The 20,024-nt window shown below is 47.7% G+C and overlaps 1 protein-coding gene across 2 annotated transcripts in view; it reads right to left on the bottom strand.

Annotated features, from left to right (window-relative positions):
* Positions 1–2,028: 2,028 nt before the first annotated feature.
* The window catches only part of RUFY1 (RUN and FYVE domain containing 1), a 41,240-nt gene continuing 23,244 nt past the window's right edge, over positions 2,029–20,024 (bottom strand). For both annotated transcript variants that reach the window (XM_008581316.1, XM_008581318.1), the window contains 7 exons: positions 14,779–14,876; positions 13,302–13,421; positions 12,511–12,640; positions 10,151–10,245; positions 6,162–6,210; positions 4,188–4,265; positions 2,029–2,642 (listed from right to left, as the gene is read on the bottom strand). In XM_008581316.1, the coding sequence (XP_008579538.1) occupies positions 2,499–2,642; positions 4,188–4,265; positions 6,162–6,210; positions 10,151–10,245; positions 12,511–12,640; positions 13,302–13,421; positions 14,779–14,876 (714 nt within the window). In that variant the 3' untranslated portion in view covers positions 2,029–2,498. The remainder of the gene's footprint in view (positions 2,643–4,187; positions 4,266–6,161; positions 6,211–10,150; positions 10,246–12,510; positions 12,641–13,301; positions 13,422–14,778; positions 14,877–20,024) is intronic.

Genomic DNA, 20,024 nt, shown 5'->3' with positions numbered 1-20,024 from the left:
GTCACCTGGGAGCTTATTAGCAATGACTCAACCTCCAGAGGCTGTTAATGAGAATCTGCATTTTAAACCAGACCCTGGACCTCCACCCCCAACCCATTTGGCCCATGCATTTGAGCTTGAGAACCACTACCTTAGAACCTCTGTCCCCCTTATTTCTCAGGTTGTGAGGTGGTATGGTGCCAGACTGGCGACTGAGGGTTCCAAAGTTCAGGTGTATATTTGAATTCTGAGTAGAAAAGTTATCGACCACTAAGGCAGCTAAATGTTGGTAAGACTGATACCTGGATATGTAGTGCATAATGCTTATTGAGCATTTCTTGCTTCAGTGTGGAGGTGATGTTGGGAGGAAAAAATGGGTACGATAAAGGAAAGAAACCTCCCTGAGCACTTGTCAGGCAGTGGTGAGAACTTCATGTTTATTTTTATTGAACCATCATAGCAGTCTTGAAGTCGTGTTGGTATTATTCTGCTTCCTTTTTTGTGTGTGCAGATGAGAGCCAAGGCTTGGAAATGAGTGACTTGCCTAATCTCAGCAAGTTGGAGTCCAAATTGGGTGCATTGAAAACAAGGTACAGATATCCAATACTAGAAGGGTGTGGGTATAGAGCAGTGCTATGTAAACTTTTTTCTGAAAAAGTTGGTCTCTGTATGAGATTAACAAGCAGCTGCTCAGGTAAAGTGAGGGAGAGGGGGCCCTTCATAGCTTCTGTCCTTGCTGTGTGCTTCCCTAATAGGGTTTAAAACCTGAAGCTTAGAACATGTCTTTGGAGCTGGATAGACCTAGTTTTGAAGCCTGGCTGCACAGTTCCTTACCATAGGACCATGCATAGATCTTGGGACCCAGCCTTAATGGAACAACAGACTTGGCATTCTAGTTTCAGTTGCAAGTACAATAGAAGTGTCAACCAGTACTGGCCCAGGTTGTAGATTAGCACTTCTGTAGGGAGAAAGCCCAAGAAGGAAGGAGAGTTAGGATCTTGAGTCTTGTTGGGGCACGGATGGGACAGCTAGCACCAGGCCAGGGGAAATTGGTGGGTAGGGGTCATGAGCAAGGTGTCATTCTAGAGAGTAGAAAAGGATGAGGTTCAGAAGACAGACTGACTTGTCTGATGTCTGGACATTACAATGCTTGTTATGTTTTTTTCCTACCTTAAAGTTCCAGGTCATTGACTATGGAGGGTGGACATGCACTCAGGTGGGGCTCCAGAGGAGGAAGAGCCAGGTAGGTACTGTTACTATAATCTACATTGTACACGAGGAAACTGAGATGTGGTGAGGTGAAGAAACTTGCCCCAAATTACACAAGTAAATGGTGGGGCTGGGATCCAAATCTAGGTACCCTGGGCTCTAGAGTCTCAGCTCTCAGTCACTAAGACTATAAAAATGCAGAGAAAATTCTTTCCCTGTAAGATTCCTTTTTGTCTTTTTTCATGACCGGCAACGGATTGCAACCCTCAGTGTCGTGCCTGTACTGGCCCGGGACCGGCAACGGGATCGCAACCCTCGGTGTTGCTCCCTGCACCTCGCTCAGCCAGTGAGCGGGAACCGGTCTGTATGTGGGATCTGAACCCTCGGCGGGAGTGCTGCCGCGCTTCCCAAGCAGCGCACTGTAGCAGTGCGCCACCGGGCCGGCCTGAAGAGCCAGTCTTTAGCACTCCTTTTGAAATAAAAAAAAGACTGCCTGGCAGATGCATTTTTGACAGGTGTCTCCATTCATAATCTGTCAACTCCTAGTTACACAAGTGAACAACTTTCGAGCTTTGGTAACAGGCTTAAAGTCACTTTCTCTGTGCCTATTGATGGTAGGTAGGCTAACCCTCCAACTTGTCCCTGGTTCACCCGGGCAGAGCACAGCCTGAGCCATCCCTCAACAGCCTACACCTCAATTCTAGCTCCCCTTCTCCAGGCCTTTAGTAGTCCTGATGACTGCATGAGGGGTTGCTGTGAGACCTACAAGATCAGCTGGAGGCAAGGGCTTGGCAGGCTCCTGTGAAGTTGACACAAGTTCATTTTCTGCATGCACCGGAGTGAAAAATAAACGCTTTTATTTTGCAGGGCCAATGGTAGGTATTCACAAGGGCATGAAATGGCAAATCTCTTGACTAAAGCTGAGAAGGCACACTGACAGACCCCTTACATGGTAAAAAGCACTGTGTACAAATCAAAGTTTGTGGGATGTGAGAGAGAAAAACGGATTACTTACTAGTACAACTGCTGTTAAACAGGTTAATTATTTGAAAAGTGAAAAATGACAGTAGCAAAACCATGAAGTTACATCAGAACTAAAGCCAGTTAAGTAACAAAGTAAGATGGAAGAGTTTTAATACAGAGGAGTTAATTCCATACACGTCACAGAAAGGTGCACAGGTTCCAGTTCTGGCATGCTACAGTGCCAGCAGCCCAGGCAGGGATTTGACCCTTTCCTTGGAAGAGTTTGGCACTGTTCCCGAGGCTGGCCACTACCCTGAGGACAGGTCAGGCTGCTGCCCCTGCAGGCCTCAAGAGGCAGTGGAGGAACAGCGCTGCAGGAGCAGAGTGTGGCAGCTGTCGCACACACGCACGGGCTTGGGGTAGGAGGGCAGGGCCAGTTCATTGCTGGAGCAGGTGTTGCAGAAGATGTGGCCACAGTTTCGGCAGTGGTGCTAGAGGATGGAAAAAGGCAGTTACGGGGCTCACTCTTTTTTCCTAACCTTTAGGAGCCTGCTTAATACACATCCTCCCAGGGGCACATTATTTATCAGTTTGGAATGGGTTCCTTTTTTGTGTTTGTAAAATGTGGAGTGTTGGGGGAGAGGTGTGCACTTGACCTGAGTAAGGGGCTTTTTTGTTTACAACAAAAGGTGTTTTACTCTACAACTCTGAGCTGATAATTCCTATTACATAAAGTATCTGTTTCATTTGGTTAATCTGGTTAATTACTTTAATTGCTGCATTCCATTGTGGTGGCCCAGGGATTTTCTTTTTTTTGGGCAGCTGGCTGGTATGGGGATGCAAACACCTGGACTTTGTGTTATCAGCACTGGGCTCTAACCCAGTGAGCTGACTGGCCAGCCCAAGATTGTTTTAGCTGGTGCCTTCTGAGGAGGGCTCTTTCACTTTATAAATGGCGTTGCCATGAACCTTGTATGTGTTGGCTTCCCTTGGGCACATGGCAGACACCAAGACCCATGTAACCTCTGCTCTTGGTTCTACAGACTGCCAGCTGGCCCACCCTCATTAGGCTAGTCCATTCACGTGGGGACAGCCAGGCCTGTGCTGCCTAAACCTTCAGCAGGCCTTGCAGACAAATGTGATCTCAATGGCAGTCTCAGGAGGGTGGGTCTCTACCTCTGAACTGTTGCAGTGCACTAACAAGAATCTGGGAGAATTTTGGTTTCCTGGGAGCAGACGAGAACATGATCCACATGGTGTGGTGGACGGGGTGCTGTTGCTAGCAGTTCCTTTCCCCTGGCCTTTAGTTTTGCTTCCCTCCCAGTTTTAGTTTGTTTTTCTAGTTTTAGTTTTGTTTTTTTTTTTTGTCCTTTTTGAGACCGGCTGCACCGGGCTCAGCCAGTGAGCGCACAGGTCATCCCTATATAGGATCCGAACCCGCGGCGGGAGCGCTGCAGCGCTCCCAGCACCGCACTCCCCCGAGTGCGCCATGGGCTCGGCCCTCTAGTTTTAGTTTTGCTTGTGTTCCCTACCCAGCCCCTCTTAGTGAGACTGTTGGCCCTGTCAACCCTGGACCAAAGGGTCGATCCACGGCTTTCTGGTCCAGAACCTAAAAGCAGGCTACACAGGCAGAGGCAGATTCACCTGGGGGCAAGTGCCCTGCCCAGATCACCAGTGAGTTTTTAGTCACCTGCTGTTTTCATAGGTTCCCTATAGATTTTGTTTTTGCCTAAGTTGGCCAGATTTTGGTCCTCTTGCATATACAGAATTTTCAATGTTACACTCACCTAGAGCAGCTCTGCACAAGCAGCCCCATCTCAAATTGTTGCCAATCATCGAAAGGACTGCGCTACAGATGAAAAATCCATCTGCATGGGCAGGCAGGAGAGGTGGGGCTGCCAATCTGCAGACCAGCGAGCACCATCACAATGCAACGAACCTGGTCTGACAAGGGGTTTTCCTCAGAGCCAGAGAACGGAATCCCAGTGGGGCAACGGCTCAAAGCACTGGGTGGGTGGAGGGCCACCCCCACATACCTTTCTCCGGGAAATGGAGAATTCCTTTTCACACTGCTTACAGTGCGTTGCTTCATCATCTTTCAGCCAAGTGTGGCCCTGAGGAGGAAAGAACACCCTAGAATTCCATTCTCTTCTTTTTGTTTTTTGGCGGCTGGTCAGTGCAGGATGGAACCCTGGACCCTGGTGTTACAGCACCAAACTCTGAGATAACCAGCCAACCCTCCTAAAATTGCACTTATGTGTCAACCCCTGATGGGTAATTAGTTGGGTTCTGGCTGCATCCATTGTCCCTTCCTAATAGCACCTGGTTTCCTTTTGAGGAATTGCTATTTCTCCACTAGATGTGGCCACACAGGACGGTAATGAACAAGCCTTTCCCCTCAACCTGCCCACAGCTGGAATTCATGTGTTCTAGTTAGAGCACCTGCCACCTGCTTCGTAGCCTCTGCAGGCTGCCCACTGGGCCTCAAAGCAGATTCTCCAGCACCCTGTTAACCTGAGACTCACTCTTTCAGTAAATTCCCTTTGGCTGAAGTAATCAGAGTCAGATTCTGGTGCTTGCAACCCCAAACCCTGACTGAGGCTATCGGAAGTGACTAGCTAAACTGACAGGAAGAAGAAAGGCTAAAACCAAGCAAGACTCATCCCTGTGGAGAGACCAAAGGCAATGTGAAGCAGGGACTGGATCCTTTTAGGCCTGAGGGAGCCCTTCTCTACACAGGCCAAACCCCCGACTCTTAGACATCAGGGATAATCTGGAAAGCCGTTTACCTCTATTCTACTGAGGATTTGGAGGATGATCTTTTGGAGGTTTTTCTCTGGAAAACTAGGACATGATTTATTTAGCCTTAGGGACTGGGGTGTTCTAGAGGGTTCAAAAGCAGGCTGTACTTTTTCAGACCCTTAGTATCTGCTGAACGTAAACTTTCTGGATGACACACAGTGACCCTCAAGGCTGTGAGCTAGAGAAGCATGCCCAGGGTGTTTATCCTTACATCAAAGAGCTCCAAGCGGCTATAGAGTCCCATTTGATGATTTTTATCCTCCCTCGGATGCTGTTAGCTGTCATTGTTTTGTGCAAACACTTCTATGCAGTGGGGGGGATAAAGACAGGCAGCTTGCAGCAATCACATTCAAGGGGCTTTCAATCTACAAGGGAGGATAAATTAAATTGATGTTACCTAGCAGTCTAGGCTGCTGTTAGCTGCTGTGACAAGTTGCTGCCTCTGACCAGCTGTGTACTTGGGAAGTTAGGTACCCAGAGACATTAGAGTCTGCTCTGGAATACACGTAGAGGTGCCATGTGAAAGAGGACTACTTTTGCGCTGCTGCTGCAGCAGAGCTGAAACCAAAAGGTAGAAGCTCCTGCAAACAGGTGGGCATCTGCCTTTGAATGGTCTACACTAGAGGCCAGGCTGCAGAGCAACCTGCCCTGGAAGGGGGGCGGTGGCTGGGAGCTTCTGCCTCCTCTCCCTCCTCCCAACCCAGCAGGCCAGCCTGGCGCCTGTACTGGGTCACATGCATGCTCCTGCTCTTACATAGAATGTGTCATTCTATCCTCTCCAAAATGCTCCAAAAGTTTGGCCCAACTCAGGGCTTGGCTTGAGTGGTCCTCAGAAATGGCACAGAGCACTGCAGTGGACCTGGCTGATATCTGGCCCCTCACTTGGACAGGAAAGTCTCACTTTCAATATTAAAAAAAATTCCCTAGACCTCTGTCACCTTTAGCTTCCTTCTTTAGGCCTATTTTCAAACTCCAACTGAAGGCAGAGGAACGTGCATCAGAAGACCTAGGTTTCAGCTTTGCCATCTCAGCCAAGTGACATGTTTCTCAGCATTGTTTTTCTTATCTGTAAAAACGTCATAACCACTACTGCCTCAACCCTACATTCTCACCTGACTATTGTGAGAAAACATAAGCACACACAGGCTATTAGTACAAGCTAACAGTGATGAGGAGTGATTCTTATGCTAATAACAATAATCCAATACCTTCAGTGCCTTATTTACTTCTTTTATGTCTTCCATCTTCAGCTTGGACCTAAAAAAAAAAAAAAGACCATTTGATAGCAGTGACAGGCTCTAAAACTCTAACAAAGCCAACTCCACTGTCCGTTTGCCTTTCTCAGGATAATCAAACTTGTGAGAACCAAAACATGAGATGTTCTAAAATGCTTTCTATCTTTTTATAATCCCAGAGTCACCTCTTCACACTGGCTCACATGTCTGCTGAGGTCTGGGGTGGATCCTGAGGACTGAATCTGGCCAAAGAAGAGAATGTTTAGCCTGAAAGGGTATAAAAAGATTCTGAAATGGTTGCAATCATTTACCAATTAAGAATGATCTCATAGAAGCCCAGGTTTCTGGCTTCTCTGGGCAACCATTCCTGCATGTCACACATACTTGCAGTGGGGCAGGGGCTCCCTGCTCTGCTCTAGTTTCCACTGTTCTCCCCAGCAGGAGCCTGAATCTGCAGGCTTCTCCCTGGCCTGCATTCCTGCTGCCTGCTCAATTTAGAAGGGGCAGGCTCAGAGGCTTCGGTCGTTTTTTTCTTGCTCCATTCTTGTTAGTGCAAGAACAATTCTTTTGTTGTCCACATAAGAGACAGGACTGAACACGGTTTTAATTGGCAGAATTAAGCCAAATAAAATGAAACACTATTTGCAATTTGGAGGGAACAGTCTGAGCCTTTCTTAAAAGGTGAGATTAGTCTAAATGTCATTAGATTAGACTAATCTAAGGGTCAAAATGGCAAGTCTCTGGGAGACACAGGCTAGACTTTTAAGGGAGGTATTAGAAAACAGGGCCAGCCCGGTGGCGCACTGCTACAGTGCGCTGCTTGGGAAGTGCGGTGGCGCTCCCGCTGAGGGTTCGGATCCCACATACAGACCGGTTCCCGCTCACTGGCTGAGCGAGGTGTGGGAGCAACACCGAGGGTTGCGATCCCGTTGCCGGTCCTGGTCCGGTACAGGCGCGACACTGAGGGTTGCGATCCATTGCCGGACACGAAAAAAGAAAAAAAAAAAAGGAAAAAAAAAAAAAAAAAAAAGAAAACACCAGCATCAGAGGGCTGGCCGGTTAGCTCAGTTGGTTAGAGTGTGGTGCTGATAACACTTAAGTTCAGGGTTTGATCCTGTACCAGCTGGCCACATTGCCCTTGCCAAAACAAAAACAAAAAACTGAGCATCAGGGCATTTAGAAAAAACCCTATGGTCTTTACCATTTTTTTGGTGGCTAGGAGGTACAGGATCAAACCTTGGACGTTGGTGTTATCAGCACCATGCTCCACCCACATGGGGGAAGCAGCCAGCCCCCTCTATGGCCTTTACTAATGATCAGCAGGCAGTTCCTTCGCTCCCCTGTCCGGCTGCAGAAATAGGCCAGCAGACTGACAGGATTAGAGGCTGCCCAGATGGACAGACCTTAGGAAACCAGGTCAGGATGGCAGCCTGAACATAACAAGAACTTCTCTGGGAAACACAACTTGGGGGGAAAACCCAGATGTTCCCAAGGTAAAGCAACTGGGAAACTGCTTCTATGGCTGGTAGAGGTGTCTGAAAACAGCCTTTTCCTTCTCTGTCCTCTGGTACGGGCTTGCAAGAGGACTAAGGGAAAATGGGAGAAGGCACAAAGGCAGCTCCTTGGGCAATCCTGGCAGGGTTGCAGATGCCTGACATTGTGACACCCGCACAACTCGACTGTGAGGGACACGGTGATTGAGAGGCTCAAGCTGGGATTCTGAAGCTAGATCAGGCAGTAGTACTGGGAAGCCACAAAGTGAAATGGTACATTTTCGAGATCAGAGACCATCCACGTTTTTGAGGTCTGTGGTCCACTAGGAGGGTGACCTCTGACTTTGCCTCACTGTCCATCAATGTGCAAAAGACAGGCAGGAGAAAAAACGGTGCTGAACACCACTGGCTGCAAACCCAAGCCAGCTCCATGCCAGCCTCTGGCTCCATGTCTGGTCTTGTGAGTGCTCCTGGGATGCCCACAGAGCTGGTCTGTGCGCTGAGCATGGGGACAGACACCTGGCCTTGCCCCTGCTCAGGGTGGGGGCAGGGGTCAGAGCATGGTAAGTACCTAGCCAGAAGAGAGCAGCACAGGCACTCAGCCTGAGAGGGAAGCAGGCAGAGCTCAGGGCAGGAGGGGACTGGGCAGCAGCCCTGAGTTGGTTTTGAATGATATGAGGAGACTACATTCCCACCAGACTCCAAGATTTTCCAACTTCCAGACTGAGAGAAACTATCTTTTTTTTTTTTAAATTTTCTTTTTAAAAAAGATGACCAGTAAGGGGATCTTAACCCTTGACTTGGTGTTGTCAGCACCACACTCAGCCAGTGAGCAAACCGGCCATCCCTATATGGGATCCGAACCCGTGGCCTTGGTGTTATCAGCACCGCACTCTCCCGAGTGAGCCACGGGCCGGCCCAAGAGAGAAACTATCCTAAGGTTGCACACGTCTACATACTACTTTAGTGTGAGTGTTTCTAGCTTATTTGCATTTTGGTCCCCATCTGTGGACCTTTTTGGTTTTTTTGGTGGCTGGCTGATACAGGGATCCGAGTCCTTGACCATGGTGTTATAACACTGTACTCTGGGGCTAGCAAGTTAGTTCACTTGGAAGAGTGTGGTCCTGGTAACACCAAAGTCATGGGTTTGGATCCCCTTACCGGCCAGCCACCAAAACAAACAAAACGAAACAAAACAAAAAACCCACTGTGCTCTAACCGAGCTGACCAGCCAGCTCTGGACCTGTTCTTGTCACAAGTATTCAGTGCTGGGTCTGAGCCAGGCTGTATCGGTCATAAGGGCCCCCATCTCTAGTCATGGTGCTAGTGTCAGGCACTGGTATAGGACTGGGGGTCGGGGGAGACGTGATTCAACCTCAGGTCTCTGTGGGAGCCACACAGAAAGAGCAACTTTCATTCTTCTGATGGTCAGCCCTGCTGGGTGTCGTCTTCCCCCCTGTGGGGGTCAGACCCACCTGTGAAGTGAACAGGACAGCAGAGATGGGAGGTAGAGACTGATTCCTGATGGCTTCTTTTGCTTAAGCCAGTGTGAGTAGGGTTTCTGTCACTTGCAACCAAAAGAATCCCTGACTAATAAGGAGAAAAAGCTACCCACCCACTGTGTGTAAAAATGCAGTAATCATACAAATGGACAGGCGCTACAATCTGCAGTGTGACCTACTCCTAGGGCCAGGTGTCCAGAGCAGCCTGTCTGGACCGGGCTATGGCGGAGGGGAGCTATAAAGTCCAAGGGGAGCAGAACCAGCAGAGCCTGTGCTCCATCAGCTCCAGCCAGCAGAGACAGACTCTGGTGGATGCGAGGGTCCAGTTCCCAGAGAGGCAGATGGGCTGTGCTGCACGGGGCTGGTGAATGAGCTTGTACCATGGCAGGCTTCAGTTCTCAAACCATCACACTCCTTCTGGCCTGACTTCAAACTGACCAAGCAGCTGTCTCATCACTGCTCTGTTTTCTTACAACCTAGATGTTAAGTTAGTGAATGTGGGCGTTCTGGTCACTACAAAAGAAGATTCTTGGGGCTGGCTGGTTAGCTCAGTTGGTTAGAGCACGGTGCTGATAACAAGGTCTAGGGTTCAATCCCTCTACCAGCCAGCCACCAAAAGAAAAGTATTAAAAAAAATTAAAAAGAAAAAGAAAAAGGTATATGTCCAGATTTAAAAAAAAAAAGAAAGATTCTCAATGAATTTATTAACTAGCATCTGATTGATATCCCATTTGGTTGGCAGAAATCAGTGCTGGGCCCCCATGAGGCCTGACTTTCTGGGAGGTCACCTTGAACAGCTGGCAGTTCTCCCTCGTCCTAACATCAAGAGATAGGTTTGGGGTTGGAGTGATGAGGTGGGCAGCCTAGTGTGATGTTCTCTATGGGGAGGAGGCTATAACGAGCCTGTGAGTGAGTCCAGCCTCCAGCCCTGCACGTAGGTGGCAGATGAGGGGAGCCGGGTTCTTACTGGCTGAGGTGCAGTCCCATTTCCTGGAGGGCTTGTTCCTGCTCGTCACACACCTTCTGTAACTCTGCCTTCTCATCCTGGAGCTCCCGCAGCTCCTAAAATGAAACAACCAGACACTTGATAAAGAATCCTAAGTCCCCTCCCTTTTAAAAAAATATTTAATAAACAGAGTAATAAACAGATCAAAATGTCTTTCAAGAGCAAAAAGCAGTGTTTTACTAACATCATTCAAGACAGGGTTCTTTCATGGGTTACTTCTTGCTAGCTTACTTTTCAAGAATGGGCTGCTGGAAGGCAGTGCTACAGGAGCAGCTCTGTAGCTGGGACAGTGACATGGGACAGGGAACAGCTACATTCATCAGGCACATTAAAAGCAGTTATCCTAATGGCAAATAAGGCTTTGTCTATCTGAGCTTCTATTAAAAGATAGGTTTTGTTTAAAAAAACAGACAACTATTTCAAAACATATACAGATGATCCTTACACAAAACCATATAAAGCTTGCATTGCTGGAGGGTAGTTTGAAAGGTGGCTTTTTTGTTCAACGCTAAAAAATCTTTTTTTTCTGGAAAGGGCTGTTCAAGAATGATGAAGGCCAAGACCTGGGCCCTCATTTGTGGCCTGAGGGTGGCAAGACCTTCTGGAGGCTCATGAGACCAAGTGAGGCGCCATGCAGAGAGGGAAGCTCAGTAGGGGCCGACAACATTGATGACCATTTATCATGAGGCCAGCATGGCCAGGATGGAGACCCAGAAAGTCACTCGGGGTTTCCGGGCCAATGGAGAGCAACAGCGGGGCTTGGACCGAGCTGCGGAAGCTCCCCCACACTCTCCACCGGTGCACCTTCTGATCGGAGCCTGTTAGTGCGCAGGCGCGCCAGAGGCATCCTGTGGCTCACTGCTAGTATCAGACACATTGTTCGTTTTGTTGGGTGAAGGATGTAATTCAAATCTTAGATTGAAGTATTTTGAAGTGGAATAAGGGGGTATCCCCATGATACAGCAGAACTTTTAAAAAGTCCTCTTTTTCCCTTCATTTGCTCCCTTCCCCTCTCTAAGCCTGACCTGGCTCTTGAGGAGCCTCTCCCTTTCCTAACAATTCTAGGAATTTTCCAACAGAAATCAAGAGAGCTCTTCTTGGCTCATTCAAATCACTCAGCTGTACCCATTACATTGTTCAATACAACAAAATCCAGATCCAGAAAGTGCCCCAGCCCCAGAGGACCCTCATCCCCTGAAAGTGTGATGAGGGAAGCTGCTTTTGGCTCAGTCATGCTGGAGTGGTCAGCAGTCCTGGAGCCCAGGGTGCCTTATCCCCAACAAGGCAGAAGCTGAAGAAGTCAGTGATGCCCCCCGCAGCACCTCAGGCTGCAATCAGCTCTGTCCAGAATTGCAGGGCCCTCTCCGCATCTGGGAAGGTGGCTGATGATTTTATATTAAGGGAAAATTTTAGAGTGCCTTGGAGTTTCCTGGAGGTCCAGTTCTACAGATGATGTTGCCACACTGGAATCTCCAGTTCTCTTGCTCTCTGAAGACAACGTAATCCTGGCCATGTCTTCAAGGGAGGTGGACCTCCAGAGGACCAAGGTGACTCCAGGGGGAAATCCAGGGTTCAGGTCTACTTTAGGGCTGACTTAGGGCTCTGGTTCAGTCTGCTTCCCAGGGATGCCCTGACCCTGGGCATAGTGGCCGAGCAACCTCTGGGGTAAAGTTGTGGACCAGCATTTGTTTGAAAATGTTTACTGGTTATTGCCAGTTTCCTTTCTTGCCAGCCTACCATCCACTCTCCACACAGTAGCAGTGATTGTCTTAACATGAAATGGGTCACGTCCCTCCAACAGCTTCCTATGGTGCTCAGAATAAAATCCAAATTCTTTCCCACAGCTTACAGGGCCCATGAAGGGCTCCTTGCTGGCCCAAGTCTACCTTCCTCTGCTCACTGCACTTCTGTCATGCTGCCCTGCTGTCTGCTCCCTAAGACCAGCCCTCCTCCCTGGTGTCTCTGTCTCATGCATGCTTTGCCCACATCTCTGCATGGCTGTCTCTGGTTCATCATTCAAACCTCTGCTCATGTGCTGTGCCACCCCCCAGCCCCCTCCATGAGGACATTCTTCGGTTTTACTCTCTTCATAGCACTTTGCTATGTAAGTTTATATCTGGTTGGCTTAGAGGCTTACAATTTGTCTTTGCCTTCTCCTAGAGCAGAAGCTCTACAGGGGTGGGCACAGCATTCCCAAATCCTGGAGGGGCCTGGCTCTCCCATAAATGGCCCAGGGAGAGGAGCCTGTAGGCAAGGCTCCACAGAAGGGATTTCTGGAGTCTGCTAGAGGCTCTTTTTCTCCCAAGGATAGCCAACCTTACCTTTTTCAATCCTTCTACTTGTTGTAGCTCTGTTCGGAGTAGAGAGGAGGTGTCTTTCTCATGCTGTAATTCTCGCTGAAGAGCTTGTCTTTGCTCTTTTTCTGATTTCAATTCTTTCTCTAGACTTGAGCTGTTTTCCCCAAACGAACTGGAGTTAGTCTCAATGGGAGATTTTCACGGAAGACCCACAACCCAATTCACTGCAGGAAATGTGGAACCAACTGAATTACCACTGGTGCATCTAAACTCTTCAACAAGGCATTAAAATGCCCTCCTTCTTCCCCAGGGCCACCTGCACCTCCATAAGGCCAGAACAAGTGAGAGAAAAGCAGGCGTAGGTACACACTTGGCAGTTGTGCAAATGGAGAGAGAGGAAAAGTGCTCTAAAACAGTTAGGGCCACAAAAGGACAATCCTCTACTGAGATGGAGACCTGAGGGGAAAGAAACTTCAAAATTTATTCCACTTTTGACAACCCACAGCCAGACGACAATGGAGGATATTGGAGGGAGGAGGAGGGAAGAAAGTTACCAAAGGTCAGGAGTGAGTCTCCTCCCTCTTGCCAGCTGAGTAGTCCTGGGGGTGCCTGCTTTCTCATTTGTGAATAAAGACAGCTCTTCTTGCAGCATTGGGTTTTTAACTTGGCATATATGCTCTCATCCTAACACTGGCCTTGCAGGGGTAAACTCTGAGGAAGGATGCTACCTGCCGCTAATTCTTTCTGTCCAGGAGAAGAAAAACTGGAAGCCAGCCTTCCCAGACCTTCCCAGCCTCACTTGCACCTGCACCTACCATTGCTCATGCAGCTGCGAGAGCTGCAGCTGCAGGGCGCTGATCCTCCCGCCCAGCTCCTGCTGCAGCTGCTGGCTCCTCGCTTCAGCTCCCCGCCTTGCACTTTCAGAGTGCTGCAACCTAGAGGGCAACACCAGCAAGTGCACCCATGAGCCAAAGCTTCATAAGGAAAGCATCGTTTCTCACAATTTATATATATATATATTTTTTGGTGGCTGGCCGGTACGGGGATCCAAATCCTTGACCAACTATAAGGTTGCGCTCTAACCAACTGAGCTAACTGGCCAGCCCGTTTCTCAGTTTAAGGTGTGATTTTTGCATACTTTTTTTTTTTTTTCCTTTTTGTCTTTTTTCATGACCGGCAATGGATCGCAACCCTCAGTGTCGCGCCCGTACCGGACCGGGACCGGCAACGGGATCGCAACCCTCTACGTTGCGACCACCCCTCGCTCAGCCAGTGAGCGGCCAGTCTGTATGTGGGATCCGAACCCTTGGCGGGAGCGCCGCCGCGCTTCCCAAGCGGCGCACTGTAGCAGTGCGCCACCGGGCCGGCCCCTGCATACTTTTGCTTGCTTGAGTATACGCACACTCTCCCCACCACTAACCCCTGGCAACCACGGATCTGTTCCATGGCACTATGGCTTTGTCTTTTCATGAGTGTCATATAAATGCAATTATACTTTATATAACCTTTTGAGACTGGCTTTTTTCTCTCAGAATAACATCTTTGAGACCAATCCAAGTTTTTGTGTGTTCATTCCTTATTATTCCTGAGTTGTATTTCATTGTATAGATGTACCACAGTTTGTTTATCCATTCACCTAGTGAGAACATGGGTTGCTTCTAGTTATGGCAATTATGAATAGAGCTGCTATAAATATTTGTCTACTGCTTTTTGTGTGGACATAGGTTTCATTTCTCTTTGGCAAATATCCAGGAGTGGGATTGTTAGGTCATATGGTAAGAGGATGTTTAGCTTTTTAAGAAACTGTTTCCCAAAGTGGTGGTACCATTTTGCATTCCCACATTAATGATCTATTTTGAGTTAATTTATGTATAAGTTGTGAGGTGTAGTTTTTTTTTGCATACAGATGTCCAACTGCTCCAATGTCATTGATTGAAAAGACCATCCTTTCTCCACTGAACTGTTTTGGCACCTCTGTAAAAAGGAGTTGGCCATATTTGTGTGGGTCTATTTTTGGACTCTATTCGGATCCATGCTGACCTGATATTTAAATGTGACAGTGTGACAAGCAACCCTTTGAGAAGACAATCTGATGTAATAGCCAAGGTTGATTAACTGAATATGTGCTTAGGCCAGGCTGCTGAATCCAGCCCCGCTGGGCAAGAGTACGGACCTGAAGAAGAGGAGTCATCCCAACTTGTCTGTACTTTTGAGAGAGACTCTGAGGAAATCTCCAGGCCCAAAGAATGCCCAGCACCTTGTAGGGAATATCTGCCACGGGGAAGTGATTACCTTTCTTCCATTTGTTTCATGCTGGACATAACTTGATTGGTTTTCCCTTCAAAAGATGTGATGGCTTCATCCTTCTGCTGTAAACTGCTCTCTGCGTTCTACGAAAGCAAGGAGAGGGGTCAGACTCTGCCTGCCCCACCCCCATGCCTGCTCTAGATTACAAGCAGGGTTTAATTGTTAACCTTATACTTTTATAATCCTTTCAAGAGTATCTCATTAGTCGATGCTCTTCTCTAGAGCCCTGGAAGACAAACTGGGCCAAGGCTCCCAGCTTTGTCAACAGAAAGAAAGGCAGAGGAGAAACTGCAACCTTTGATCCTTTTGAAATCAAGGAACTCCTGAGTCAGGTCAGATTCAGTGTTCCTGAGCTGTCGTCATATGCCAGGCACACCCACTAGTTCATCCGACCCCAGCAGGGTTCTCAAGGGGACACTGTCAGCCCCACTTCTTCCACTGAGAAAGGGAGGCTCAGAAAGAGAAAGGGACTGGCTGAAGGTCAGAGAGCAACTGAGAGTTGAGGCTGGGTTCACACCCATATCTGTGTGACTTTATGAGCCCAGGCTTTTAACCATAACACATACTGAGTTATAGGAGGGGCACTCTGTGTTCCTATGTATTTACAAGAAACACCCTTAAAATAAAAGGATACTAAAAGGCTGAAGAAAGAAGGAAGTCCTGGGCTGGCCCGGTGGCACACTGCTACAGTGCACCGCTTGGGAGTGCGGCGGCGCTCCCGCCGAGGGTTCGGATCCCACATACAGACCGGTTCCCGCTCACTGGCTGAGCGAGGTGCGGGCGCAGCACCGAGGTTTGCGATCCCGTTGCCGGTCCCTGGTCCGGTACGGGCGCGACACTGAGGGTTGCGATCCGTTGCCAGACACGAAAAAAGACAAAAAGGAAAAAAAGAAGGAAGTCCTAATAAATTCCTAAGAAATAACATACTGCTTGTATTCTCTGACCTTAATGTAATAAAATTAGACATGAACAGCAAAAGAATAGCTAAAAACACCTCATATTTGGAAACTCACAGCTAAAAATTATTAAACTAAAAAGCCAGAAGAGAAATTATGAAATACTTAGAACTGAAAGACAATGAAATCACTGTGTGATGTTTTAATTTTATATAGCACTAAGAAAGAAAGAAAACAGCTGCTATGGTTTGAAGGTCCCCCCCCCCCCAAATCACTGAAGCTTAATCCCATTGTAACAATATTAAGAGGGTGGGAACTCTGACTACCGTATTTGAAAGGTGGGGCCTCTGGGAGGTGACTGGATTGTGAGGACTATTCATGGAGTTCCATAGGTTATCAGGCTTTATAAGGAGAGGAAGAAGCATGAGAAGATGCGCTCTTCCTGAGCCCTCACCATGTGATACTCTGAATTGCCAGTGGACCCTGTAGAGAGTCTCCACCAAGAAGAAGGCCCTCACCAAATGTGCCCCCTCAACTTTGAACTTAGCCTGAAAAACTGTACTAAATAAATTTTATTTCTTTATAAATTACCCAGTTTTAGGTGTTCTGTTATAAGCAACAGAAAACAGACTAATACAACTGCTAATGGAAAGATGACATGTCATTGACTGTAAGATGCATCTTGACTTCAGAGATGCTAAAATGTGAGAAATGTGCTTCTTTGATGATGAAATACTTTTGTCAAAATTTAAGGGACAGGGCCGGCCTGGTGGCGCACTGGAGAGTGCGGCGCTTGGGGGCGTGGCGGCGCTCCCGCCGAGGGTTCGGATCCCATGTGGAGACCGGTTCCCGCTCACTGGCTGAGCATGGTGTGGGCGCAACACCGAGGGTTGCGATCCCGTTGCTGGTCCCCGGTATGGGCACTACACCGAGGGTTGCGATCCCGTTGCCGGTCCCTGGTATGGGCACTACACCGAGGGTTGCGATCCCATTGCCGGTCCCCGGTATGGGCACTACACCGAGGGTTGAGATCCCGTTACCGGTCAGTAAAAAAGACAAAAAGGAAAAAAAAAATTTAAGGGACATAGCTAAAGTAGTTCTTGTAGATAATTTTTACCTTTAAATAAAAAAATTTATGATATAAATAAAGACAGAACAATTGCACTAAGCACGCATTTCAAAAGTTGAAAATGAGCTACAGTGCAAACTCCCCCAAAAAAGTAGGTGAGGGCAAACTGTTTTTACTTACAATACTTCTAACACCAAATGTGTGTTTTTTCCCACACCAACAACCATCTCTCATATCAACTGGGTATCCTACAATTCAATTCAATTCTGATGCTTATTCTACAGAGTTAGCACAGACCCCCACAGGTTAAGGGCTCAGTCTTTTTTTTTTTTGTCTTTTTCCGTGTCCGGCAACGGATCGCAACCCTCAGTGTTGCCCCCGTACCGGACCGGGACCGGCAACGGGATTGCAACCCTCGGTGCTGCCCCCGCGCCCCCCCCAGCCCGGGAGCGGGGACTGGGCAGCATGTGGGAGCCAAACCCTCGGGCGGGAGCGCCGCCGCGCTTCCCAAGCGGCGCACTATCCAGTGCACCACCGGGCCGGCCCAAGGGCTCAGTCTTGTAAGACTGCTTCTACTTCAGACACCAGTCCCAAGGCCCAGGTTGCCAGCTGTAGTTCTGACCAACCAGCTAATAAGCTGGGAGTTCTCACAACCCCTTCCTCAGGTTCAATAATTTGCCAAAATGGTTCACAGAACTCAGAAAAACATTTTACTTACTATTACCAGTTTATTATAAATAATACAACTCAGGAATGGTCAAATAGAAGAGACGCATAAGGCAAGGTATAGGGGAAGCAGCATGAAGCTTCCATGACCACTGGGGGTGTGCAACTGTCCCAGCACCTTGATGTGTTCATTAGCCTGGAAGCTCTCGAACCATGTCCCTTAGCGGTTTTATGGAGTTTTCATTATGTTGGCATGAGTGATAAAATCACTGGCCATTGGTGATTGACTAAATTTCCAATCCCTCTCCCCTCCCTGGAGGTAGGGGCTGGGGCCAAAAGTTCAAACCTCTAATCCTGCCTTGGTCGTTCTGGTGACCAGCCATCATCCTGAAGCTGTCTAGGGACCCCAGTCACCAGTCATCTTGTTATCATACAGAAGACACTCATCACCCCAGAGTATCCAAAGATTTTAGTTGTGTGACAAGAACTAGGGACAGAGGCCAAATATACATTTCTTATTATGCCACTGTAGAAACCAATGAAGTATGAAACAACAAACAAAAATGCCTATTAGGAGAAAAATGTTCATTATTTGAAAAGATTATTAAAACAGATACACCTTGGGCCGGCCCGGTGGCACACTCGGTAGAGTGCGGCGCTTGGGAGCGCAGCTGCGCTCCCGACGAGGGTTCGGATCCCATATAGAGACTGGTCTGCTCACTGGTTGAGCGCAGTGCGGGTGCAACACCGAGGGTTGCAATCCCGTTGCTGGTCGCGGTGTGGGCGCAGCACTGAGGGTTGTGATCCCGCTACCAGTCACGAAAAAAGACAAAAAGGAAAAAAAAAAACAACAACCAAAAAAAACAGATACACCTTGTGGCCGGCCTGTGGCTCATTTTGGAGAGTGTGGTGCTGATAACACCAAGGCCACGGGTTCAGATCCCATATAGGGATGGCCGGTTAGCTCATTTGGAGAGCGTGGGGCTGACAACACCAAGTTAAGGGTTAAGATCCCCTTACTGGTCATCTTAAAAAAAAACAAAACCAAAAAAACCAATACACCTACAGCAAAAGTGAATAAGGAAAAAAGACAGAAAATGCAACTAAGAAAATACTGAATAAAAGAGATTAAAGAATTTTGTAAGAGAACATAATAAACAACTATGAGCTAAAACATTTGAAAACCTAAAAAGATAGATATATTTTTATATAAAATATAAAATATAAAAATATACCAAACTCTCACTTGGTTAGAGCACAATGCTGATAACACCAAGGTCAAGGGTTCAGATCCCCTTACTGGCCAGACCTCCCCCACAAAAACCCCCACAAAAAACCATAATCAGCATCAGAAAAAACAGAAAACATGACATGAACCAGTAAGCATCCAATAAGATGAAATAGTTATCAAAGTCTCCTTACTCAAAAAGTCCCAGACCCAGATGAGTCCTGTAAAACAGGTTTACAAAACTTGTTGAGAACAGACATTTGTTCTTACACAAGTCATTCTACAGAAACAGAGCAGGAGAGCTTATTTTTTAATGCCAGCCTAACGTTGATTCTGAAGCCAAATAAGGTTAGACTGTAGACTTAGCAGAGGACGCAGGGATTGGATGGGAGTTCACAGCAGCTCCCACCGGGCCGACCATGGTGGAGAAAATTGTGTGTCTACCATTACCTATTCTCCCTTTTATATAGCCCAGAAAAGATGACATCTTAAGTCCCCCTCAAAGCCAGGCATGGCCATGGTGACTAGCCCTTTCCCATGGAACTGACTGGAAGTGATGTGTGGGACTTCTGTCTCACTGCCTAAGGGAAAATCCCTAGCTCTGGACTTGTGCTTCTCTCCCCTTCCACTGGCAGGAATACTGACAACTAGAACAGCCTGCACAGCTGGAGCTGCACTAGCCTGGGTCCCTGAATGACGGTGCGGAGCAAAACCGCCAGTTTGAAATGCTCACCTTGGAACTATTAGGTAACAGAAATACATTTTCCATATATATATATTTTTGGCAGCTGACCAGCATGGGAAATTGACCCTTTACCTTGGTGTAACTTGATATTTTTAAGCCATTATATTTTGGGGTCTGCTAAATTATTACAGCAGTTTAGTTTCCCCTAACTAACACACATTAATATTATGTCCATATACTGACCAAAAAAACAGAAGAAAACATAAAAAAACTCCTTGTCAGGACAGTGAGACTATGTATTTTCCTCCTTTCCTTTTTTGTTTTCAATTTTCTTTTTTTTTTTTTTTTTTGTTTTTTGTCTTTTGTCCGTGTCCAGCAACGGATCGCAACCCTCAGTGTTGCCCCCGCACCGGACCGGGGACCGGCAACGGGATCGCAAACCTCAGCGCTGCTCCTGCGCCTCGCTCAGCCAGTGAGCGGGAACCGGTCTGCATGTGGGATCCGAACCCTCAGGCGGGAGCGCCGCCGTGCTTCCCAAGCGGCACACTATCCAGTGCGCCACCGGGCCGGCCCATTTTGTTTTCAATTTTCAATGTTATTATTATATTATTATTTAACAGTTAAAAAAAAAAGACACGGAAAAAGAACGGTGTATAGTACTGATATAATATTATGTAATAGTTAAAA

Source organism: Galeopterus variegatus, unplaced genomic scaffold, assembly GCF_000696425.1.
Source record: "Galeopterus variegatus unplaced genomic scaffold, G_variegatus-3.0.2 Scaffold2326, whole genome shotgun sequence".
Classification (NCBI taxonomy): Eukaryota; Metazoa; Chordata; class Mammalia; order Dermoptera; family Cynocephalidae; genus Galeopterus; species Galeopterus variegatus.
This window is presented reverse-complemented; position numbering and strand designations above follow the sequence as displayed.